The sequence below is a fragment of the Onychomys torridus genome, chromosome 3 (assembly GCF_903995425.1).
Source record: "Onychomys torridus chromosome 3, mOncTor1.1, whole genome shotgun sequence".
Classification (NCBI taxonomy): Eukaryota; Metazoa; Chordata; class Mammalia; order Rodentia; family Cricetidae; genus Onychomys; species Onychomys torridus.
Window position 1 is genome coordinate 69,644,585 of NC_050445.1, and position 27,268 is coordinate 69,671,852.

Consider the following 27,268-nt stretch of genomic DNA (forward strand, 5'->3'; position numbering starts at 1 on the left):
CAAAATTATATGCTAGTCTCATGGTTTATTAGATTTTCCAGAACCTCTTAATATAGTAACTGATTCTCAATATGCAGAAAGAATTGTTTTACATATTGAAACTTCTGAACTATTTCAGATGATTCAGAATTAATTTTGTTATTTACTCAATTACAAAAAGTAATCAGAAATATCCTTTGTATATAACATATATCAAATATCAAATCCCATATAAGTCTTCTATGCCCTCTAGTACAAGGTAATGATGAAATCAATCAGCTTTTGGTGGGAAATGTGCTAGAAGCCTCAGAATTTCATAAGAAATACCATGTTAACAGCAAAGGTTTAAAGAAAGATTTTTCTATCACTTGGCATAAAGCTGAAGAAATTATAAGGAAATCTCCTACTTGTTTTTGTACAATCAAACTCCATTACCTACAGAAAGTAACCCAAAAAGTATTCAAAGAAATGAAATTTGGCAAATGGATGTTTCATTTTGCAGACCTTGGAAAATTAAAATATGTGCATCATACCATAGATGTAAAATAAATCACAAATTTTTATTGTATAATTTGTAATAGCTACTCAATTCTGTAAAAAATTACAAACATCTTAATTAATATTTACATATGGTTCCATAAACAAAGCTGGCAAAAAACCAAAGCCAAAACAAAACAAAAACCCACAATTCCTAAGAATTATATATATTTATAAAAAATCCAGGAATATAACTGTCACTTCTGAAAAATACATTAAATACTAAAATCCAACAAATGCAGAAGCTGAAGGGGAAGAGAAAAATGTTGACAGCAAACTACTTGAATTTTCTTCCTCCCAAATATCTAAAACATCACACATTCCACTGTTTTCAGTGTAGCTTGTAAAACCTAAAAATTCTGATTTCTCTCCACTTGTCTGAAAGAGGTCCAGGAGAGACTGTACTGGTGACCCACAAGTCCTGTCTTCACACGCAGGAGGAAACTCAGCTCTTTTCTTACCCAGTTCAGCACTTGGGTCCACATTGTTTTTCTTTCGCTCTAACAATAGTCTCACTTTCCGCTGGATCCTACCACAAGGCAGATTATCCACATTCTCAGTGTCATATTCATTAGGCTCCTCAGGACTACAGGATGGAGTTCTGGCCTTCACTCTTAGGTGCTCTTTTGATGTATTTAATGTCACCAGGTCAGAATCATGCTGTAGACGTTTTGATGAAGAATGTGTAATATCTGCAGTTAATTTTGGTTGGGGTGTACTATTTTCTGAACCGGGACAAGAAACTTGCACACATGACTGTGGCACACCTAGAGAATCACCTCCCCTCTCTATTGAATCATTTTTATTAATAATTAATTTATGTTCAGAATCATCAGGAATTCCTTCCTGCTGTTCATTTTTACACGGAGGTAGTGGTGGACAATTCTGTTTTAGGTCAGGTTCACTTGCACTGAATGTGCTCACTGTTTTCTCATCCCATCTTTTCAACCCAGCTGAACAGTAGGACATGGGTTCTGAAGCAAACACAAGCCTGGGCTCAGGTTCCTGGGTTTCTTCATACTGAAAATTCTGCTCGAGCAGTTGCCCATTACTTTCTCCCATGTCCTGGAAAATGGGCTCCAACTGTAGCTTCTCCTTTGGCTCAGTGTTTCTCAGGACGTTTGCAGAAACAGAAGAAAGGGATCCAATGCTGTATTTTATTCTTTATAAAGAAAACAAAACAAAACAAACAAAAGAAGTTGGAAATTTGTAAAACTATCTGAGTTATTTAAGAAACTGATTTAAGACAAATCTTAACATTTACTTCAGATGTTTTAAAAGTGAAAAACACCACCTACATCAGCTGAAAACTCTAGTGTACCCATTTCCCACCCACATTCTTCTCCCTCCCTGAGTAACCAACACCCTGAACTTTGAATAGTCACGAGAAACTAAAACATAAATCATGTGACCAAAGGGAGACAACAGGATCTGTCTCCGACCCTGACTTAGCTGTTATCCTGAGAAAAGGTCAGTACTTTAGTACTTTGGTTCCTATTACTGAACATTTTACTAGGTTTCTTTTCTGCTTTCTCTCTCTCTCTCTTTTTTTTTTTTTTTAAAGAAAGTATTATTAGAAACTGAAAGCAGAAACATACATTTTCTATTTATATTTAAAACATTTCATATCAAGGTGAACCAATCTTTAGGTGACAAAACAGTACTTCAATTTCACACAAATATTTGAGCCAAAACTCTTCTTGAGATGTAGAATCTTAGAATATTTGGGATACTACTATCTCTTGAACAATCCCAAATTATGTACAAATGAATGACAAGTTAACTGGTCACCACTCCCACTTCATATTACCTATGACTAGAAACCACAAGCAATATACAATTCACCTGTCTCTACAACCAAAATGGTTTCCTTTACTTATAAATGTGGTTTACTCTGTGAGATTCCTTTTGTGCCTCATCTGCGAGGCTCTAGGTTTGATCCCTAAAAAGCAAGCAAAACCAAAATGGGGATTAGAGTTCCTTTCAACAAATGGGCGGTAACATTAGTCCCACTGTATTTCAGAGATGTACACGGACTGACAAGTAAAAATAGTGGTGATAAGATGGTCAGGAAATGAATAGTTTAAAACTTATGTTCAGGACCTTTCTGAAGCTTTCAGAAAATTTTAAGTTTTCAGTTAGCCCCACATGGCCACATTAGTAAGTCAACCATAAAGTACCATTGGAGCACTGCAGAAATACAGGATCTAAAAATAGAACACTTCTTGCTCACTTTTCAGAAGCTGTATTTTAGTATCACATCTCTAATCTTTATGCTTTAAGATTGGGATAAAACTAGAAAACTGAATTATCTACTGTATAGCACATCCATTTAAAAGCATTTCTAAAATTTTAGATTTATGACAATAATCTAGTTAGGATCCAAACTGTCAGCGTGCAGTTACTGGAAACTGAACAGGACGGTATTCACTCTTCAAAGTCTTGCCAATGTCTTACTTAGTAGTCAACATCTTTAATCTGAGTATAGTAAGTTTCATGGTTTAACACCAGAGGTTGACAATATCGCTTACTGGTAGTATCTGGTCTTCACTTTATTTTCTCAACTAATGTTTTCTTGCAACACAGCCATGTTCTGTAACAAAGCTGAGCAGAGGCCATTGAGCTCTTTCAGTTCACAAAACCTAAAATATCAACTCTATACTGACCTTAATAGAAAAAATTGTGAACTCCCTTTCAAAAGCATGTCAGAGAGAGACTAAGTACCTTTGGTGGCAGGGAAAAAGAAGGGAAGAAGGTATTAGTTCTAAACCATATTTATGTCATGTTTAAAAAAAAGCTATATTCCTGCTAAGAGCAGATAAACTTTAGATTAATTTTTAGTTTATAAAATAGCTTAACAACCTAAGTAGAACTTTGGCAAATTAATTACCTTTTCTTTTTAGGTGTGTCTCTTTCATATTCCACAAAATCAAAAACTAACTTAGATATAATATCATCAACAACTTGATACTGGTTACTCTGTGCAAAGTTTCTGTGTTTCTCACTCAGAAGGTGCTAAAACAAAACAAAACAAAAGCATCATAAAATTGTGTTCAGTAATTATATTAAATAAAAAAACAAATAATTCCAAACCAAGTACAAAATCTCTCATTATATATGTCTATATCAATTCTATCTGTCTGTCCATCTATCTATTTATCTATCTCGATCTCTGACAGCTGGCACTGTGCTGCCTCAGTCTGTAATCACTGCACTAGGGAGAGAAGGTGGGAGGGCAGCTGTTAGCTTCGGGCCAGCCTGGGACAGACGGTGCCTCCCACCACTTTACTAAACTTACTAAACATTTATCTTTAGACCCACAGATTAAGTGCAGCTCTCATCCCCATCAAAAACCTTCTCTTTGAAACAGACGGACACCACAGAAAACCACAACTGAAAACGCCGAGAACAAGTGATGGTATGGTGTCCAGAGACCCTCCCAGAAGAGGTCAAAAGACTGTGAGAGCCAGAGGCACAGGAAGTCTGCTGAGACAGCCTCTCCTGGAAATGACAGAAGAACACACTCACCAAGTCCCAAAGAGCTGAAGAGGACAACACTGATGGCATGCTAAGACAGAAGGGGGAATTCTCACGGGCCCACCCTCTGCAGACAAAGAACGGCGACAACTGAGGAATGCCCAGGGTGGAAGAAGGCTATCTTATTATACCAGGTAGTCAGTCAGTCAGACTGATACTATACCATACAAGTAACATTTTATGGACTGAAGAGAATATACAAAAAAAAAAAAAAAAAAAAAAATCAATTTTTAAAGAGAGTCCATGAATTGAGAGATAACAAGTGGCAGTAATTGGGATGGATGGGGAATGGGGAGAAATGATGTATTTGTATTTTAATTTAGATATTTTTAGAAAGACCTTTCCTCAGCTGGGAATGTAGGAGCATGCCTTTAATCCCAGCACTGGCAGGGCAGAGGAAGGCAGATCTCTGTGAGTTTGAGGCCAACCTGGTCTACAAGGGGAGTTCCAGGACAGCCAAAGCTGTTACACAGAGAAACCCTGTTACAAAAAGAAACAAAAAAAGAAAAACAAAACATACAAAAAAACCAAAAACTTCTCTCAAGACAAAAAGTTAAGCACTACCTTTAGTATCCAGTAACATACTAATATTTTATAAAACAACTTTTCATCTACTACTGCTTATAATTACCAAGGTAGGGCTTATAGAATTAAATGAAGTCTTTTAAATTAATATAAAAAATCTAAAACCTCTAATAGTCTAGAAGATAAGAGTTTAAACATAATCCAGAGGGCTGGAGAGCTGGCTCAGCAGTTACAAGCACTGACTGCTCTTCCTCAACTTGAACTTGGTTCCCAGTACCCAATTCTAATAGCACGATCGCCTATAATCCAGTTCCTGGTAACCCAATGGCCTCTTCTAGATTCTACACATGTGCCATATGCTCACAACATGTAAAAATAAAACTTAAAACCCAAAACCTATGAAAAATGCTACAAAATGTATACATTACAAAAAGACTCATGGTTGAAGAAACATCAAAGTATGAGCAAACAGATTATCTCATCACATACTGATCACAACAGGAACTTTTCAATATTAGAAGTGATTAGAAGGAAAAATAATCTGGGCATGGTAGGACATATCCTAGCATTTAGGAACCAGAGGCACGCAGATGCCTGTGAATTGAAGAAGGGCTATCTGTCAACATAATGAGTTCCAGAAATAAAATACAAACAAATTTATGGTGCAAAACTCACAGGAAACAAAGTTCCTTCTGAATGAGTGAGATCATCAGGCTAAGAGTATGCACCAGGAGTGGTGGTGCATACTTTTAATCCCAGCATTGGGGAGGGAAAAGGGAGTTCAAGGCTGGCCTAGTCTACAGAGCAAATTCCAGGACAGCCAGGGCTGTTACACAGAGAAACCTTGTTTGGAGGAGACAGGGAGAAGTAAAAAAAAATAATAATTCATCACACTTGCAAATAGATGTAAACTTATTTCCTATGCTGGCTACACAAGCTAGAAAAGGTGGGGAATGTCTGCTTTACCTCTAGTACACACAAACATATTTGTGTACAGGCCAGAGGCTAACCTTGTTTCTCACTCCTTCCTCAGGGGCTGTCTACCTGGAACTCTTCATCAAGAAAAGTAGATGGTACACCAACAAGCCCCAGAACTAGCCTGTCTCTGCCCCAGCACTGGGACTAAACATGCACACCAACTGTGCCTAGGGTTTTCTGTGGGTTTTGGGGATCGATCTTAGTTATTTTATAAGCACATCACTGACTAAGCCATCTCCTAAGTCCTCAAAAATATTTCCTAACTCAGTCTCTTGGCATGTGTAGAACCATGCTGAAACTCAAGGTTCAAAAACAATGTATTTTTTTCTTTTTAAAGATCTCACTATGTAGCCCAAATTGGTCTGAAACCCACGGCCCTTTCTTCAGCCCATGCCTCCAAAGTGCTATGATTACAAGAGTGACCTACCCAACTCAGCTTCTTTAGTTTAAATTTAAAAAACAAACAAACAACAAAACACCCTATCAAAGTCATGATCTTAAATTTCATTATCACATTCTACTTTGAAATTTACTTTCTTTGTGGCAACCAGTGGACAACTTTCCTACTACTCTTAAATTTTTTGAATATCACATTAGAACTTCAAAGATTAAGAAAAACAAACATTCTAGATTATTCTGATCTCCCAGTGCCAAGTAATTACAGAACCAACCAATAACCTTAGTTTCAAAACAATCAGAAGAACAGGGAAAAATTTGAGATACTTTAGCTTCTGAGTCAATACAATTTTAAACTAACAGTATTTTCTCCTTTATTATATAAATAAAACAAAGCAAAACCCCTGGTAAGTATCACTATATTTTTGTGTTACGAAACAAACTCTTAAAGATGTCAGGGATGCTTTATGAATCAGTATTTTTTTTTTTTTTACATCTTTTTTTGTAAAGATGTAAGCCACCATGTGGTTGCTGGGAATTGAAACTCAGGACCTCTGGAAGAACAGACACCTCTGAGCCATCTCTCCAGCCCATGAATCAGTTTTTTCAGGCTTAATTCTTTTAATTTCCAACTAAATCCAAACAAAACACTAAAGCCCTGTGGGTGTGTGTATATTGTAAGGTGTAAGTTGTGTAACACCACATCTGTCCATCTTTTAAAAGTTAACTTAACTGCTAAGATTAAGAAGCACTTGCCATGCACTAAACTCTAAGGGCGCATAGACAGATAGATGGCCAGTGATTGCAAAGTTCTTATTTTTATCAGTTTACAAACTCCAATAGTCCCTCCCATCTTTAAAAACTACCTTCATCTAATATGCTCTTGGAAGTCTTTTCTTTTTTATTGCTCAGACCAAAATATAATAACTTTTCACTTATCCACCATCTCTCAAACCAGAATCATATAAATCTTCTCAGTCTCATCCTTCAAGTGCCCCAAGAACTCCCATCACTGCTTGGTACTTGTACATCTTGTACTCTTGAGTCCATCAACCAGTTCTGGGCATTCTCCTGGATGATTCCCATCAGTATTGAGAAATCTGGTTATCTAGCTTTTCTGTATTTCTACTTAGACATCACTTAGGTATTTCTTTGTCAAGTCTAAATAAAAAGCAACACCTGACTCCTGCTTTGATGCTCCTTGCAACTGACCTAATACTGTCTACACAGATTTTGTTATTTTTAATCTTGTAGTTATATACTAAGTACTCAATATAGCTACTGAATGAATAAAAACTATTTCTTTCAATGCTGATTTTCCTTTTTGGGTTTTTAAAACTTTAAGTGCTTCCGGCCAAAGATGTAGCAGTGCTGATGCACATGCCATAATGTGTAGAGTTCTAGGTTCCATCCCTACCATAGAATATACTTATAACCATCATGCTGCAAACTACAACCGGAATAGTAGGGAAGACTTAAACGTAAGAATGTATCTAGGCTTTGAGAAACACCAATCCCAAGTGGAAAATGACATTTACAGTTTCGAGATCTTCATATTTCTGTAAGCAACATTCACAATATCCTTTTTTTCTCTTTTCCTTCAACTGGAGTTGAACTGGGGTTCCACCACATTTATCGCCATCCGTAGTAATTCTAGTGATAGAAATACATAACAAAATTAACTGCTAAACTCAATGATTAATTAAAAAAAAATACTTTCTTAAAACGGTCGTATACAGAATCTGCCATAATGAGAGACTTAAAAGAGCATTTTCTGAATATCACATTAGAACTTCAAAGATTAAGAAAAACAAACATTCTAGATTATTCTGATCTCCCAATGCCAAGTAATTACAGAACCAACCAATAACCTTAGTTTCAAAACAATCAGAAGGAACAGGGAAAAGACTTTTAACTGCATTTCAAGAAATATAAAAAAAATGCAATAAATACTCTGAAGAACATTTCAAATGGTCAAGAGAAACAGGTTTCATTATTGGAGTACCACTCTCATTGAGAACTTCTAAATAATGCACTTAAATAAGACTACACATAGCATGGAGCTATTAAAAAAAACCACACAGGAAAACAAGTATACATACTACTCCCACGGCACCAAGTACGATATCCCAAATGTGCATGAGGAAAAAAGTGGCAATAGTGAGAATCTAAATTGCATTCCTTCTAAAAATAAAGTTTCAAACCAACCTGACTTTAGGCTGAGCTTGCTTTTGGATGTTAGATGGCTTATCTCCATCAAATGGACTGCAAGGTGTCTGAGTAGAGTAGTTTATAGAAGGCATACTGGTCAGCTGAAGGTAAAATGGCCTGTAAGACCTAAAGGAGTGAAGACAAATATGTGAGGTTTAAAGCCTTGCATTTCAAAATCATGTAATTCACTCCAATCTGAAATAAACAATAGAGACTTGGTAGGGGTCATCTTCCTTTCAAACAATTAATTTGTAGGCCTGTTCTTTTTTTCTTTTTGGTTTTTTGAGACAGGGTTTCTCTGTGTAGCCCTGGCTGTCTTGGAATTCAACCAAGCTGGCCCTGACCTCACAGAAATCCACCTGCTTCTGCCTCCTGAGTGCTGGGATCAAAGGTGTGTGCTGCCACCGCTGCCGCCACCACCTGGCTTGTAGGCCTCATAGGGGAAATCTTTAGTAATTGTTCCAACTAATATGACACTGAATTTAGCCAGAATGATTATTTAAAAAAAAAAAAAAAAAAAAAAAAAAAAAGGGAGAGATGATTTTATGGCTAGTCTAAACTTAAATCTATACAGGATGAAGTTAAATTCAGTCCTTGGACACACAGAATTAGTGCTCCAGGCACATCACTGTCATATAAAGGAAGTAAACATATTAATGGAAACAGGTCTACTGAGACTCTCTGCAATACCAACTCAGTTTCCCACACACTGGACCTTGACACTTACCGGTTCACATCTTCAACCTTTAAAAAAGGCTTTTTGAGTCTCCCTGCTTGAGAAGAAAAATACCGTTAGAACTTTCAGATGGGTACTCGAAGACTCTACTGTGGGTAAAATCCCCTCAAAATCTTCTAAAACCTATAGAATTGGAAGGTATAGGCCTAAGGTAAAGCATTTTCCATTATCACCCGCTTCCCCCCATATACCAGAGCTGTCATATCTGAGAAGACAGAATCTCTCTACCGCAGCCCAGGCTGGGCAGGAACTTCAACTACTCCAGCCCCAGTCTCTGCTATGTTGGCATTAACATGTGCCATCATAACTAGCCATACAAGATTCTTAAACTGAATGGTGCTGATATTTTCACACTCGAAAACTATCTCAAAGCATTGTTTTATGATCATCACAGTAAATGGTTTTGAATAATTGCTTCTTCTGGGACTCTACTGAACTTTAAAAAACGTTTTTGAAAATATTAATTTGGAGCCGGGAGGTGGTGGCGCATGGCTTTAATCCCAGCACTCGGCAGAGGCGGGTGGATCCTTGTGAGTTCGAGGCCAGCCTGGGCTACAGAGTGATATCCAGGACAGGCACCAAAACTACACAGAGAAACCCTGTCTCAAAAAACAAAAACAAAAACAAAAATTAATTTGGGTGCTGGAGAGAGAGAGTTCAGCAGTGAAGATTACATAATGCTCTCGTAGAGGACCAGAGGAGCTCAGTCCCTGCACCCATGTTAGGTGAGACTCACAGCTGCCTGTGACTCCAGCTCCAAGGGGTCCAACCTCCCCTGGCTTCTTTGGGTACTTGTACTAATGTACACATAACCCCTTCCCACAAAATAATAAAACAATTAGCTTAAAAAAACCATTAACATGGGTTAGGGTAGTGCCATCAGACTGCTGTAGAGTTCCATGTTCTAAAAATTACTAAGAAATCCTTGAATAAGTCATTTAAAGCACTATTTGCTAACTTAGAAAACCTAAGTATATATATTTGGACATACTGGAAATTTAATCTAGGGCATCATGCATCTGAGTAAGTACTCTACCACTGAATTAAGAGTTCCAAGCTACAGTCTTCATGTAATTTTTTTCTGCTCTCTAAAAGAAAATTAAACATTGTATCAGAATACTTACTTCTTGCCTTCTGTATTCCAGTACAAGCTTTTTTTCCCTTTAAAAAATAAAGAAAAGATGTAGTAAAAATAAAATAACTGTAGACAAATGTTCCATACCTTCAAGAGAAAAAAAAATCCATAGGGAAAATGTACAAAGTGCATGGTTATTGTTCAAGGGGGAAAATCTTGTTTCCTAAAATCAATTCAATCAAATAAACTGAACAGCACTCAAGAACTAAAGATCTTGATTATCTATGTAGAAGTCAGCCTTATTTTGCATTCTTTATTGTGGTGCTGGTATTGAACATGGGCCACACAGTCCTGGCTATATCTTTAGCCCTTGCATCCTAGATTAAGTTTTAGCCTTCAACATGAATTAATAAGAAAAAGGTACAGTTAACAGTTGAGACCTATGCCGAACAAATACCTATAATCCACTTATAACTAAACTCTAGACAGCATTCAATAAGCAACCGGGTAGGTATATAAAAAAAATTTAAGGAAGAAGTAGATTGTGAAGATGGTGTTAAACTTGGACTTTTAGTCATGAAGGTGTCTGAGTGAATGACTCAGACATTACACTAACTTTATTGTTCTCACTAGAGAAAAAACAAAAGAGGCTCTAGGAGAACAGAGAAGTCTCTGAACTGTTTCCTCCAGTTGTCCTGAGTGTGTAAGTGCAGTGTGGGCAGTATGAGAAACCCCCAATTTCTTATTAGAGGAGCTGGGAAAGGGACCTTTGAACAGAGGATTCAAGGAGCAGGCTGGAAAGGGGAATCCTCAATTCCTTGTGTAAATCCACACATGTGCTGAGCATAAATCAACTCTGCACATGCTATCAACAGATCCAAAGTACAAGACAGAAAGGGCTTTGGAAGTGGAATTAAGATTTGAATCGCTGACCAAATCTCAGACTAACCCGTGAGCAGTATATGTGTAAGACAACCCCAAGGCTGCATGCAAGTCTTTGAAAAACTGCACCAAATTAGAATGACCTCGTAATCACAACATTAAGACAGAACTTATAGTCTGAGTAAAAACTGGATGGATATATCTGATAAAACAACACTAATGCCAAGCACAGTGGCATACCTTTAATCCCTGCACTCAGGAGGCAAAGGCAGGTGGACCTCTGTGAGTTTGAGACCAGCCTGATCTACACAGTGAGTTCCAGGACAGGTAGAACTACATAGAGAGACCCTGTTTAGAGAAAAACAAACAAAACAAAGAACAACAGAAATAACAACGCAAAACCAAAATCAGCTTTGCCTAACTATTATAATAGCTATGGAATCTGCACTACACTGGCAGTATCTTGTGAGTACTAAATACTTACCTGATACATAAAAGCTTACACACCCACCCCAGCAGAAATTGTAGAACTGAAAAGTATGGCACTCATGATACAAGATTTACTGTGTGGACTCAACACCAGAATGCAAATGACAAAGTGAAGTGCCAGTCAGCACAAAGATAATGAGTAACCAACTGGAAGAGGGGGAAATAAAAAAACAAACAAAACCGGAAAATCAAAACCAACAGAACCTCAGATACAAGTCCTTAGTGTTACTGGAATTATGCAAAGTGTTAAGATGCCTATCATGTTACATAAAATAACCCAAATGACCAAACTCCGTTTGTCTCCATCACTTTTTATTTGCTCTATTAACTTTATTTTCTTTATATGCAAGTTATTTAAGGATTGAATGATAGAAAAGCAAACCACCTAAGAATGGTCTGAGGAGTAAGAGAAGCAGGAAGAAGGGAAGAGAGGAACAGGGTTCAAGGAGGGGATGGACAACAGCAGGACAACCAACACAGCTGGCTTTCAAAGGCGTCGAAAGGATCTGGTAAACAGCTGAAAATGAGGAAGGAGTACAGGAGTATGGTGGTACCTGAAACACTGGGAAGATGGACTAGGAAGACGGACGAGCAGACAGACCGAGTGTGAGGTCAAGGCAGTCTAGGATAGAAAAGGGGTGACCCTGTACAGAGGCTCCAGAGAGACAGCAGAAGCCGCCAACACTGAGGGCAGAGCACAAAGACAGCCACATCATGGCCGGCAGTGAAGGCCTGCCTTATACCACACCAACTGGCTAGACGGCACAAGACTGACACACTGCCCTTTAGAGCAAATGAAATGTGTATTTGGATTTTCTTACATACAGGTTAATCTGAGTACCTTTCCACAGAATAAACAAACAAAAGTATCTACTGAAAAAACAGCAACAAAAAAGGATGAAAGAATGTATGTCATTACTCCAGAAATAATTTTCACTTCATGAATGTAAGCTTCAAGTCAAACGATACACAAACATTACATAGGCATACCCAAAAAATATTCTGACAAAGTATTTTTTGACTTATTAGGAAATTACTCATAGATATATAAATAAAAAAACCTAAGCTATCACTTTGAACAGTACTTTAAAAATAAAGAAAACAACATACCGTATCCCTCACAGAATTACTTGATTTCTTGAGTGTACATAACTCTTTCTTCTTCTGTTCAATGTAGTACCTAATGTCTTTATTGAAAGAAGGATTGAAGATTAGCAATTTTGCCTCTGGAGTTAAACAATGATATTTTAAGTGGCAGTAAACTTAGGTTAAGCGTTCATCATTGGAGGTACCCCTACTATCAAAACTTTTACTATGTAAAGTTAAGAACCAAGAGACAGACAACAAATATTGTCAAAAGATCCTTACCATCGATATGAAGAATCTTTACTCCCCATGATAACGCATTTGATAATATACTATTAGCAGGAATAAAATCCTGTAAAACAACAATAACAAAAAACTAAGTTGGTCTGAAAATTACTATTTTAAAAAAGCTATATAAATGCTAAACCACTGAAGAGCTTATGCATAAGTATCCCTAAAGAATGACAACAGTAATGAGGACTTTGTTTTATATTTTGTCATTCTTAAATCAATCCCAATGAATAGATTCCTATGTCTCACTTTGTATCCCTGGCTTGCCTGGAACTCAGAAATCCACCTCTCAAGTGCTGGGAACAAAGGCATGCCCATTATGTCTGGCTTAACAATTATTGTACAGTCTAGGGCAAACTTTGGCTTTACACTAATATTTCAGATGGCCACAAGATGGGGATGTTTCTCCAGGAAAAGTAGCTTCTGCTCTGGACAGACTGAGAGGATGCCTTGATTTAAGCTACTTTCATTAAAAACTAAAGAATATCTCTAGAATATCTGCACTTTAATTAAAAATCCTGTGTGTGTGGTGAGTACGTGTCTGTGTGGCATGCAGAGTCCTGAGGTCAATGTCAGGTGTCTTTTTTTAATCACTCTCCACATTTAATTTTTTAGACAGGGTCACTTGTTGAACCTGAAAGTCACTAATTTGTAGGGACCCACAGAAGCTCCCTAGTAAGGCCTTACTCAAGGTCAGAGAATCTGAGCTTGCTTTGTTCAACAGGGCTGCATAATGGGATAATTTGGCCAGGGGGTGTGGTTACCAGGTGTTTTGAAGGGTCTACACTTGGCTGTATGTTGTACACTGATCTTGAAAGGGGGAGGTCTTTTGCCTCTCCCCTTGGTAGTGTATAAAAAGCCCAATAGAATAAATCTCAGGGTGATTGGGTACTGACCCACAGCCCTCCTGAAGCTATCCTGTGTCTTTGTCTTTCTTGTCATCTCTTCTATATTTCTATCTGATACTTCCTCATTCTTTTCTCCTCCCCAAAGAACCCTTCAACAGGCCAGAACTGGTCTCCCACACTAATTCAGCTAGGCTGGCTAGTCAATTAGCTTCAGGGACCCACTTGCTCCATCCCCACCCCCCAAAAAACTCCAAGGCTGGGGATTCGGGCACCTGTTGCCATGCCTGGCTTTTTACGTTTTATGTGGATTCTGGGCATCCAGATTTAGTTCATGCTTTCATGGCAGGCTTTTTACTAACTTTACGGCCAGTCCAAGTCAAATAATTTTGTATTACATTTATTTATTCTGCACATGTTCATGTCTTTGTATATGTGTGTGGGTACACACCTAGAGATCAGAGGACAATCTGCACGAGTCAGTTCTTCCCTTCCACCATTTGGATCCTGGGTATCAAACTAAGGCTTTACTCACTGAGACATCTACCCAGCCTACAGTTAAATTTTTAATAAAATATAGCTGGGTGTGGTGGTACATATCTATAAAGCCAGCACTTGGAAGTCAAGCAAATCTGAGGCCAGCCTGAACTACATGAAATTCTGTCTCAAAAAATCAGACAATAAAGAAGTAGAAAATATGCACTGCATGTTTTTTCCCTGCCTGTCTCTGCAGGACAACAGGGTTTCCTGCCCTGGCTGGCTTCTCTAATGCTGCTCTGCCTGGCTTATGAAGAGCTGGGGGTGGAGCCAAGGACCGAGAGTGTGCTAGACCAGCCCCATCCCAATGAGCTCTAGCTGCAGCCACACACTGTGAATTTCAAGTTCCTACTCACATGATCCTTGACAGCTTTTTCAGCTAAGAACTTTCCTCGGCTCAAACACACCTGTAAGAAGACCAAGATAACAAACATGAACAGTTATAGTACTTCATCATAGAAAGGGCTAGAAAGAGGAAATCATTAAAGTAGATATTCTCTGGGGCAAGACAGATTAGTAAAAAAATTCCTTTTCCTCTTTTTTTCCCAGTGGAGAAAACAAAACACACCAAAACCAAAAAGAAACTGAATGAGATCCCAGAGGGTCAACTGTTTTAGTCAATGTAACAGAGATTAAAATAGCTAGCATCCACTGCAATTTTAAATCTATAATTATCAGGTTAACATTTTAGATTTTAGCCTTTCCTTTTTGGTGGTACATTCTAGCAGCCATCCTACAACTGAGCTATGTCTCCAATGCTTCTAGACCTTATTAACTTCAGATATGGTCTCACTAAGTCACCCAGGCTGGCCTTGAAACTGCAATCCTCTTGCTTCATATTCCCAAGGAGCTGGGATAACAGGCCTGGCTTAGTTCTGTATTAACTGAAGACTTTAGAAAAATAAACTTATACACAATTTTTTTTATAAACGATTTCACTTTTCAACTACGACAGGAGGGAAAGTTGCTGAAAGGCTATGAACAAATGGAGAGCTTGTTGCCAGTCTGTCACCAAACAGCACTAATCACAAGCCTGCCGCCCCTTCTTCTCAGTGATCTCCAGTGCAACTCATGTCTCCTTTTTCTCTGTATTGAAACTGCTTCTCATATGGATATCACAGATAAGGAAGGTGTGCTTTAAATGGCAACTTAATTACATGTCAATATAACAATTTCGATCCATTAAGTGTTGTATCTTCTCTAAGTATTTAAATCAATTAATTCTTTTTGTCTTCCAACTTAGTGGCAATGATTTGACAGGAAGGTACTGCCAGTACATTTGTAGCCTGGATTTTAACTTACCTTATGCAAGGGGTCAAACAATATACCTTTTTAGGTACTGTACACCATATGGTCTTTGTCACAAAGACTAAATTCTACCTAAAGCATGAAAGCAACCCTAACATTTATACAATAATTACACACATATTTTCTACTCGTCACAAAATATTGTTTTGATTTTTCTACCAAGCTCCTGGATGTGTAAAATTATTCCTGACTTGAGAGTGTATGAAACAGGCAGTAAGCTGGAACTGGTCAATTTGCTTGTCTCTATTTTGGAAATTTTAAGTTTCTATTTTTTCTTCAAAAGAATGGCTATTAACTTTCATTGTAAATCATTCTAAAAGTAAAAGCTACCCTCTAAAGTATAAGTATATATACTTTAGCAATCAGGGTACAACTCGACTACACTGTATTATTTAGGAAAAATTATCACCTTTCAAAATGAAGCCAACGTTATCAACAGTGAGAAAGCATAGAGCTTAGCTTTATTATAACCAGTCCATCTATATGCTATAAGCCTGCTATTGAAAACCCAGAGACAGGTGTGAGAGTAAACATCTATAATCCCAGTACCTGGGAGACAGGCAGGAGGGCTGAGAATTTTGAGGTCAGTCTGGGCTATGTAGGGAGTTCCAAACTAGCCTCAGGGGGCCCCAGTGAGAGCTTGTCTCACACAAGGAAACCATGAGATCCCCTTTCCTATAGTTTCAAAGCATGTAGAGCACACTTACTCTGTCTGGAGACTTAAAGGAACTTCCATCATGGCTAGGATGAGGTGAGGTGGTTTCTGCAGTATACGCAGATTCTGGACTTGGTACAGGAGAATTTCGACCCAATGTTTGTGCATACTTTGCTTCCTTTTTATTTGAAACAAGATAACTGATATCTTTGCTGAGAAATTCTTCAACTCGCTACAAGAAAACAAAGTATTTTTAATAGAAACTCCAGAGCTAATTAAAAACACTGCAAATTCCAATTTAATGTAATCTAGTATCTTACAAATTGGTAACTGAAAATTACCAGTAGGTCTGAGAAAGTAGAATGGGGGTTCCATTAATAGTATAATAAAGTCACATGCTAACTACTATTCTTAAGTACTTTATCCTAATTAATGTAGTCCACGTACTCCCATGGTACTTATCTATGTACATGGAAATGAAAACTGAAGTGACTTGCTGGAGTTATCCATACCAACAAAGTTTTCCACAGAGATGAACTGTTCTTTGCCTGTACCATGTAACAACACTGCACAAACCTGCTACATGCGGTGACTAAGCACCCAAAATGTAGTTATTATAACCAGGTCATTGAATTTTAAATTTTACTTAATCTTAATGAATTAGCTACTATCTGGTACATCACAGTTCTAAATCATTAAGTTTATAACATTTTCTAAGACTTAAACTTAGAAGAAACTTTTACTCAACAAGGATAAAATTGTTAGAAGAAAATGCCCTGGGGTTGGGGATCTTAGCTCAGTGGTAGAGCGATTGCCTAGCAAGCGCAAGGCCTGGGGTTCAATTCTCAGCTCAAAAAGAAAAAGAAGAAAATGCCCTAACATGCTTTATGGGAACACACACATGAAAGTGAATGTTATTAAAACACACACTGTATAAATACAGCGGACACGGAAGACTGTCTAATTTCTACAGTCACACTATGAATAACAAGGTCTGTCAGCAAGATGCCTCAATAGGTTGGTGCTGATTTGAGTTTGAACACCTGGACTCACAGGGCAGAAGAAAAACAATTCCTCCAAGTTCTCCTCATGTGCACACACCTACGCACACATGCATGTGCGTGTGTGCACACACACAGAATAAAAATTTTTTAAGATGCTAAAACCAAAATGAAGCAAAGCTAGTGATAGCTAAGTTCATTTAAGCTACATTAACTCAGAATTGGCTGCTGACAGGAGTGACCTTAGCGAAATGCAAACTGTTTTCTTTTTCCCCAGGCAACATTCATTTTCACTGACCAGCTAATAAAGTATTCACATTTTTTATTCCAGAAAATACGAGTCCTGTATAAAGACAGGAAAGAATGTAAATAATAATTTATATGTAAAATACTGTCTTAAACTGCATAAAGTTTCTAGTAACCCTCTCTCAGGATGTGTGTGCACACACGTACACACACACAGCATATGTATGTACACTAGTTTAACTTTTTTTTTCTTCGAGAAAGGGTTTCTCTGTGTAACCTTGACTGTCCTGGAACTTGCTCGGTAGAGCAGGCTGGCCTCAAACTCACAGAAATGTCCCATCTCTGCCTCCTGAGCACTGGGACTAAAGGTATGTGCTAGCACCACCCAGCTTTGTTCAACTATTTTAAGTGTAACAATTCAAAGGCAATCCCCACCTTTATAATGCCATACAACCATCACTACTATCCATTTCTAGAACATTTTCATCCCAAATTTAAATCCTTTATTCCTCCATATCCTCATGCTGATAACCTCTACTTTACTTTGTCTCAATGAATCTGACTATTCTGGAACTTCATTGCTCTAGTTTGAATGTTCCCACTTATGTTGTAGAAATTTAATCTCAGTTGTGAGGTATTAAGGTGAAAACAGGCTAGAGAGGCAGCTCAGCAGGTAAGAGTACTAACTGCTCTTCCAGAGTACCCTGGTTCAGTTCCCAGCACCCACATGGAGGTTCACAACCATCTGTAACTTCAGTTCCAGGGGATCTGATGCCCTCTTCTGACCTCTTCAGGCCCTGCATGCATGTGGTGGGTGCATAGACACATGCAGAAGAAACACTCAAACACTTGAAATAAAAACAAATAAATAAAATGGTGAAAGCACTCTATAGCAGTGGCTCTCAGCCCCGTGGGTCATGACCCACGGGGGGGGGGGGGATAACATCAGATATTTACATTCCAATTCCTAACAATAGCAAAATTACAGTTATGAAGCAGCAATGAAACAGTTGTATGGTTGGGGTCGCCACAACATGTTAAAAGGGTCACAGCATTAGGAAGGTTGAGAACCGTGTTCTATGGTCTTTGGAGACAGACTCTTTGAAGGTCAGATGAGACCATAAAGGCAGGATGAAGCCCCAGTTCTGGCTACACTCCAAAGGAAGAGACCTAAAACGGGATGATCAGTCAGTCATTGTACTGTTACTTTTCTCTAACAAATACCTCACAAGAGCAACTTAAGGAACAAAAGGTTCATTCTGGCTCAGAATTTGAGGGAATAGAATCAATCCAGCAGGGCAGGGAAGGTGTGACGGTGAGAGCATGACTGACGTGGCTGACCACAGGAAGTCATGAAGCAGAGAAAGAGGAATGCTGGCACTCGCTAGCGTGCTCAGTGTTATTCCGCCCGGAACGTCAGCTCATGGACTAGTACTCCTTTCCTGATTTGCTTTCTGTCCCTGCGCTGAAACACCAGCCAGAAACAACTTGGGGAGGAAAGGGATTATCTCAGCTTCCAGGTAACAGCCCATCATCTAGGCGGTGGTTTTCCACCTTCCTAAAGCCGCAACCCATTAATAATACAGTTCCTCACGTTGTGGTGACCCCCAACCATGCAATTATTTCATTGCCTCTTTATAATTGAAATTTTGCTACTGTTGGGAATTGCAATGTAAATCTGTGTTTTCCAATGAGTTAGGGGTCTCACTCACCAGATGAGAACCACTGATCTAGGGGAAGCCAGGACAGGAGCCTGAAGGAACTGAAGCAGAGACTGAAGGACCAGACTGCTCTCCATGGCTGCTCAGCCTGCAGATGTCCACATCTTCTTTGACACCCTGCTTTCACTTCTTTCAGATATATACCTCAAGTACATTGCTAAGAAACCTTTTTTCCTGAGACCACCCATACTGTCTGTATAGCTGTTGCCTCATTTTACATTCCCACCCCCAGTGGACAAGAAAAAGACTGAAAGTTAACACTTTTATTTTCTGTTTTTTTTTTTTTTTTTTGCCAGTAGAATGGCATGACTAAGGTTTAGATTCGCATTTACCTGATGATTAGAATGCTGTGGGCTACTGGTACATCTTTTTTGAATGTCTATTTAGGCATTATACACCTATTATTTATTTTTATGTATATTAGGGTTTGCATGCATATATATCTGCTTAGTGCCTGCTGAGGCCAGAGGAGGGTGTCAGGTCACCTATAACTATTCAGATGATAGTGAGCCACCATGTTGGTCCTGGAAACTGAAACCAGGTACTCTTAACTGCTGAGCCATCTCATCTCTACAGCCGGTTTCACCCACTGAATTATCCTTCTGTTGTTGAAATGCAGGTCTCCATATGTTCTGTACATAAATCACTTATTAGATATCTGATATACCATTTTGCTTTGAAAGAGGATTCAGTCTACGATGACCTTGACCTAAGGATGACCTTGAATGTCTTGATTCTCCTGCCCTTACCTCCAGAAGGCTCTCATTATGGGCCTATGCCACTGTTTGCATTTTATGCAATGGAGAGATTGACCCCAAAAACTCCATGTAGGCCTAGCAAGCACTCTATCAACTGAGCGAACATGAATGATTCACAAAATATTCTCTACCATTTGGTGGGTTTCTTGTTAATGTCCTAGGAGACGGATAAGTTGTTCATTTTAACTAAATTTAACTTATGAGTCTTTTAAAATTGCTGCCAATGAGTAGATATAATTTTGGTATTACTGAAATCACTGCAAAAACTCAATATTATTAATATTTCTTCTAATATTTTCTAATTATTTAGCCTCTTACATTTATATCTTGGATTCATTTTGAGTTATTTTTTTTGCATATGATGTAAGGTAAACGTCCAAATTTGCATGTAGATATCCAGCTCTCCTGAAACTGAGCTATTGTTTAAAAAACAAAAACAAACAACTAACTATATATAAAATAGGTTGTTTCTAAGCTTTCACTCATTGGCCTGCATGTTACACTACTATAATACCATAAAATTTCCCAGTTTTACATTCTTATAAACAGAGTTAAAGCTCCTTAATGTAAGATTTAAAAGGAGCTGGAAGAGCTGAGACAGCTCAGCAGATAAAGCCTTTACTACACAGGAGACTCTGGATTCAGCTCACTGCATGGACATGGCAGCGACCACCCATAACTCCAGTTCTAGGGGGTCTGATGCCCTCTCCTGGCTTCCCTGGGTACCCGTGATGCCTCTGTGTACACACACTTTAAAATAAATAATAAAAACCTTCCGTGGTAGTTCTGGGCACAGTACAATACACAGAGAAACACTGTCTTAAAACTCCTCAAAAATAACATCACCACAAAACCAAAAGGAAACCAAACCAGAAAACCATCTCTGCTGGGTGTGGTAACAGCTCAGGTCTCTGTTATTTCAACACCAGGGAAATGGAGACGGAAGATTATAAGGTTCTAGGCCAGCCTGAGGTATAAAGGATGATCTGGCCTAACACAAAACCATGTCCACCCTCACCCCCTCAAAAGCCCAAAGCTAATCAATCCTCTATCCTTCATAATGTAGGAAACGTCCTTTATAATCTGGTTCTAACATAATTGATTATTGACACTTCCACATCTAAATTTCAATATCAAGGTATGTTGTAGCACCATCAGGTACACAAACACACCTATATAGGCATAAATTGTGAGTATGTTCTTTCCAAAAATTATGCACAGTGTATTAAATACATCCCTAACAGGCCTTTAAGACCCAATTCTAACATTAACTGTGCTGATTCATAATGGCAAGTAGGCACTTTTCATCTGTGTCCTAAAAGCAATTTCTACATTTCTATTAAAGAATTCACAGGGCTGTTCTATAATGACTTAGATATTGTGCCCACACAATGTCCTCTAAAATTCTTCAGCTGGAAGTAATCTCCCTTTCCTTTTATGCTACATTACAATCAATTGTACCCATGTGTTGTGTAAGTTTCCTAGAGGATTGAAACAGTTCATCCTACAGGAAGCTCCTTAAGCAGGAAGGTGAACAACTCAAAATAGCTTTAGGAAGTCTCAGAAACTGACCAGATTCACTAGGCCGCCCCTTCCCGATAGAGCAAACAATAAAAGCTGAGTGTTCCTCCCAGATGAAAGGAAGCTGAACTAACTGCAAAGACTCTGAGACCAGACCAGCTGCCTGGAAGAAGCAGAAACCAGCTAAGCTTCCTGGAAGAGGTTTAGACCAGTCACTTGGAAAGGACACACTCCAACCTATTGAGCTGCCTGCAGGCTGTGCAGTGTGCTCCAGGTTTTCCAGCGTTTGTGAGCGGTCACTCACACCTGGGTGGGGCTTGGTGATGCAGCTATCTTTGAATCATTTCTGCTCCTATAAGTAATCCCAATAAAATTCATTAATTCACCACGTTATACTTTGGTGGTATCCATATTTTGATCTGTCATGGGATCCCTACCTGGGGTGAACAGATGTGTGCTGTATCTCCCTAGGAAAAGATTTTTCACACAAAACCATGCCATATTAGAACTTCAGGAAAGACAGGCACAGGATTCATTTTTGAGCCTAACAAAATGCAATACCATGCCCTGCAAACCATACTCAAATAACTGCTCAATTATTGTGGTGATATTTTATTTGTGCTCTAATAAATCAAGCTTGTCTGGAGATCAGAGGAAAAAGCAGAGTCAGGCAATGGTAACACTCGCTCTTCATTCTATCACTTGGCAGGCAGGAATCTTGTCTGGATCTCTGTGAGTTCAAGGTCACACTGGAGAACAGAACCAGGCATGGTGACACATGCCTTTAATCCCAGTACCAACCATAGAGGTCTGGAGGTCTGTACAGACAGACAGGAAGTGACAGAGCTGGGCAGGAAGAGGAAGTGATGTAGCTGGGCTGAGAGAGTGAATGAGAGAACAGAACAGAAAGACATATAGATGTGAGTAGACAGGAAGTAGCTCACATTTGGAAGCTTCTGAGTTGGTGAGGATAGGTTAGCCGTGGCTTTCCCTATTTCCCTGATCTCTCAGGTTTTCACCACTGTGTCTGGCTCAGAGTTTTTTTATTTAATAAGACCATTTAGCAATTTGTCTACAAATTATAGTTTTACCATGGTTTTCAATTTATTGGAAATTGTTGCCCCTGTCTTTTAATGGCTAAACAGAAAATTATACTTAACTTTGTCCTCAGGAGCACAACATAGTAAGGTCTGGCCCTGCCAGGACACAGCCCAAGAATGGAGTCACATGAGAATTCTGCGTGCTAGTGAGAAAACTCAAAGAAAACAAGAGTCTTGTGACCTCAGTTTCTTCAAAACATAAAATTGTTCTGGAAATGTGTTTTCACGCCCCTCCAGGTGTAGTGGACAGGAATGAGTTACTTCAGCTGTTGTTATTCAAGTGCCTCTCTGGAAAATCATGGTTTTTCCACATGTGGCTTATCCTTTGTGATTGAACACCTTATGATTGTGATTTTCTTAATGAAGGAACTCTAGCCAGCAAAGAAGGGCAAATATGGCTCTGGCAGGCCCTGCCTTTCTCCCCCATTCCCTTGGCCTTGCTAAAAATCATTAGATTACATCCCTAAAGCAAGCCACCAAGATCTAGTCCCTTATCTGGCCACTTCCTCCTCCTGAGGCTGACTACCAAGGTCCAGCTGTCAAAGCATTAAAGTCCAGCAATCAAAAGCCCCCTTTGGCTCTCCTAATTAACATGCCCGGTTAAAATTAAACACATCCTAACACAGGGCTTCCCCTTGTACCTTTATTTTCCTATGGGCCATGTCTGTCTCCTCTCTATCCAGAGGCAGTCCTTTGTCGTCCCCCCCCCAATCCTCCTTTGTCCTCTATCTCCTGTTTTTCTCTCTTATTCCCTGCCCTTTATCCCTCTGGGGGAAATACATCTCCTTTGGGCTGAGAACTTGGTCTTGGGGTGTCCTGAGCCAATAATGGTCCCTTTCACATAACCCTGCCTGATGCGCTGAATAAAGCTGGCTACTACAGGAGACTTTAGTCCACCTCATTTGCAGGCCCTGCTCTCCCAGTTTCATGCTGCCCACTAAAGTAGTAACCATTACCCTTATATCTATCTTTCTCCAATTGCTTTACTCTAGTCTAAACTGTTCAGAAATGGGCCTATCCTTCCTTCTGTTTTTCTAAATAGGGTCTTACTACATAGCCCAAGCCACATGAACTTCTGAACTCATGACCCTCCAGCCTTACCTAACCCCTGAGATTAGAAGTATATATGCCAGCAAGCCTGGCTCTACGTCCTCACGTGGTTTTGATTTAGATACTTTTCTTAACACTATAAAACAAAATTTGTGAAAACTGACTGCAATTTAATTATCGTGAGTATTCTATGCAAATGAATAGGATACTAACATGCTTTCACTAAGACTAGAAAAAAAATTACAGAATGTGGTCAATTAAACAATGACACTATTGGGATGATCTGAAGCAAAGAAAGTAATAAAAAGGATAGAGCCGGGCGGTGGTGGTGCATGCCTTTAATCCCAGCACTCGGGAGGCAGAGTTCCAGGAAAGGCACGAAGCTACACAGAGAAATCCTGTCTCAACCCCCTCAAAAAAAGGATAGAAAGGTTATATAAAACTAGGAACTGGGGAAAAACATAACCTTTTAAATGACTACTTGACAAAATTAGTGTTTGGAGCTACAAAGTGAATTGACATCACTGAGTTATATAGGAAAGTATGATAAAGACCACAACTAAGTACTTTTTCCAATAAGAAAGTTAGTAAAGTGTGGAAGTCGGCTCTCTTTTCACCACATGGGTCCCCCAAGGATCACAATCAGGTTGCCAGGCTTGGCAGCAAATGCCCTCCCTTCCTTCCAAGCTACCTCACTGGCCCAGAACTTTTTTCTCTGGCGGGAGAGTGCAGATGAAATCTCCAATAACAAGCTGTGCAGCAGAGCTCTTTGCAGTTGAGGAAATCACAGGGTCGGTACAGATGTACTGCACTATGAGTGCTATGGATCAGCCCTACCATGGGAGAATCACCTTCCTGATCATGCTAACTCCCCTGCCACATATGTATAAAACTTACGCGTCTAATATGTCCACTGAGATACTTGAAACCATTTGACGGTAAAATTTGACACATATAAAATAAAAATCTTCCTTAACTATTATCTATGGCAGAAGTAATTCAAAATTTGTTTCTTGAAAATACCTTAGAAAGTGCCGTGAGGATGGGGGAGAAAGAAACGGATAGTGGAAATAATTCCTGTACTGGTGGTCACATTGCTAATTTAGCCGAAGCTTCCTTTTCATAGGCTTCCCACACTGGATATATAGATATACCATTATCTGAAGCACCTACTGCTAAAAACAAATGCAAACATCAGTGATTTAAACCTAAAGTTAACAGATTGGGCAACATATCTGAGAAAGCTATCAAGCATCTATTAGCCACTGGCAGTTAAAAGAGAGAACGGTGGCATACCATGTTAATCTGGGAGTTAGACCAGCAGACAGCACTTCATTTCTAAATAGGGGTCTTCCCACATAACTAGGGCAGTAAGTACATTAGCATACTCTTGATAGACCACACAGTCAATGGTGGCAGGTCTATCAACCATGACCTCTAGAAGTGCAGCCATATGGGTTATTATGATAAATGCTACCATAAATACGTGATGAGTCAACAAAACGAGTATCAGAAAAGTAGATGTTTAGGGGAGTTGGAAGAGGCCTACCTATGAAGAAGGAAGTGTAATAAGGGGTAACTGATTACATTAAAATTCGTATATGAATGTAATCAACAAAAAAGGAAAAATTCTATTTACCACCCCCCCAAAGAAAAATAGAAAAATTTCAAGGGCAAGAAAGTAGAACATCATATTAACAAATAATTCTAAGAAATCTGTGAAATACTCTTTTGAATTTCCAGACTGGAAATGTGAACTTTCAGAAACTCAAAATTCCAGTCCAGCAGACACCCTTGAAAGAGTAAAAATCCTAATAACCTCATTTGCTAGCATTTAGGTAATATTAACATTACAACTAAGAAATCGTTTAGACTTTGCCTAAGTTTTCTAATCATCTAAGTAATGTTTACAACAGGGAAGACAGTTTAACTATTACTCCAAACTGCTCCCTCAATAATGGGCTGCTATATTTTAACACATAACAGCCCCTCAGTATCAGTCAAGTAGTTCCTGTGGTTCTGGGAGCAGTTCACTAGGACAAAGGACTCTCTTTCCTTTATTCTTAACCACTCATCACAGAAACATCTTGTCAGGTTACAAAAGGCTAAAAATATGTGTTTTGTCCTTTGGTGTTGGGACTTGAGCACAGGAATCTTGCACATGCCCAGTAGGCACTAAACCACTGGACTACACTCCCAGTCCCCAAATGATTCATTAATAATAAACAATTCATGGTTTTTAGGCTGCTATTGATGAAATGACTATAGCTTGCCAAAATGAAATTCTTTAATGATTTCTATCATAAGGTGCTAGAGTAATTCTTCACATCCGTGGGTGTGCAGTTTTCACTTACCCCGCCAAGATCCTTTATGTCTTTTTGGAGTTTTTCACATACGGTGATAGAAGGCAAGTCAAGGTAAAATATTTTTCCACAAAGAGGCTTATATTTGGACTTTTCCAGTCTATTATCATTTTTCAGGGATTTCAAAGATGCTTTGTTCTTTTCATTTTTGTCCTGGATGCCACCTGTGATTACAAAAAAGAATCAGGTAATCAGGTCTGCTTTATACAGACAAAAATTCACCTGCTTAGAAAACATTAAACGACCTTACCACAGAAAGGAAAGTTTTTAGTCATACCAACTTAAGTAGTTAGAATCTAAATATATTCCTGAATATTACCACTTAGGATGTAGGCAAGCTGCTTTCCATAGATTCTATAGTGGAGAACAAGGGCTGAATCAGCAGGAAGTAGTCATTATTTATTCCTGTTCATGTATGAAGGGAACTCTATAAAGCCTTTCTGAAAAGCTTACTTTCTCAGGATGTAAACTTCACGGGAGTATTTACTTACTGAAGTCAGCAGTGCTGTGAAAACTCAACATAGATGTTTCAAATTTTAAAACTGTATTTACCTAGGCAAAAAAAAAAGTATCTAGAATAAACAACCCAATCCTCAAGGGTTACTGAGTGCTCAAATTGTGGTTTCATAGTGTTGTCTAGTATTAAAAAGAACTAAATGATCTAGTTCGTGCACTTTGTTTACATATTAAGGACTTAGGCCCACTAAGGACATCGCCATTTACCTCCTTCCTTTTATTTTAAAAGCAGATGAGAATTAAGCAACTTCTATAATCTTTTCAAACGCAACTTGCATTTTATTACCTGGTTGATAGACACACATGTATCTCTCTGGAAAACTTTTCATCATGAATTTTTATTTTTATACGACATAATGCAACTGAAAAAGGAACCTGTTTTTGTCTTCTAGTGTCTTGGAGGTTGAAATCAACACGGCGTGTCACACACACAAGTATGAGGGAAGGAACTAACAGTCACAAATGGAGCGGGCGCCTCGGTGGGGCGGCGCGGCCGTCGGGGACCCGCGCATTGTCTCCAGCTTGCAGCCCCGGGAATGGGGGACGGCGGCTGCGGCCGGAGGGCACGAGGGACCCTGCCGGAGACCGAACGCCTTCGAGGCCCCCGGGGGAAGCCTCCTGGAATCCACCGTGGAACCGGCCGAGCAGGAAGGGATTAAAGGGACCGCGGCGGGGGAGGGAGGGGCTCCATACCGGGGAGAGGCGCTTTGCTGTGGATCCTCATGGTCTCCAGGTTCATGGCAGCCACCGGGCACCTACATGCTGGGTCCGCACCGGGTGCCGCACGGGACGGCCGCGAACACAGAGCTCCGGGGCCCGGCCGCCGCCTCCGCGGGCCGATTTCCACGGCCGGTTCCGGCGCCGAGCCTCGGAGCAGGAAGGGGCTGCAGCACCGACGTGGGAGCCGCGGCGGTTAAAGATTTGA

At 39.3% G+C, this 27,268-nt stretch overlaps 1 protein-coding gene and 1 non-coding gene across 2 annotated transcripts; both read right to left on the reverse strand.

Annotated features, from left to right (window-relative positions):
* Window positions 1-666: 666 nt before the first annotated feature.
* Dbf4 (DBF4 zinc finger) lies at window positions 667-27,256 on the reverse strand. The gene is made up of 12 exons (XM_036182086.1): window positions 27,037-27,256; window positions 25,819-25,991; window positions 16,120-16,299; window positions 14,461-14,511; window positions 12,714-12,783; window positions 12,456-12,532; window positions 10,024-10,060; window positions 8,891-8,936; window positions 8,161-8,289; window positions 7,491-7,605; window positions 3,407-3,531; window positions 667-1,678 (listed from the first exon to the last, which is right to left on the reverse strand). Exons 1-12 carry the CDS (start codon window positions 27,080-27,082, stop codon window positions 739-741), a joined length of 1,989 nt encoding a protein of 662 aa, XP_036037979.1. The 5' UTR covers window positions 27,083-27,256; the 3' UTR covers window positions 667-738.
* LOC118580990 lies at window positions 24,185-24,352 on the reverse strand. Its single transcript, XR_004944638.1, has one exon. It is a non-coding gene; the product is annotated as a U1 spliceosomal RNA (small nuclear RNA).
* Window positions 27,257-27,268: the final 12 nt, after the last annotated feature.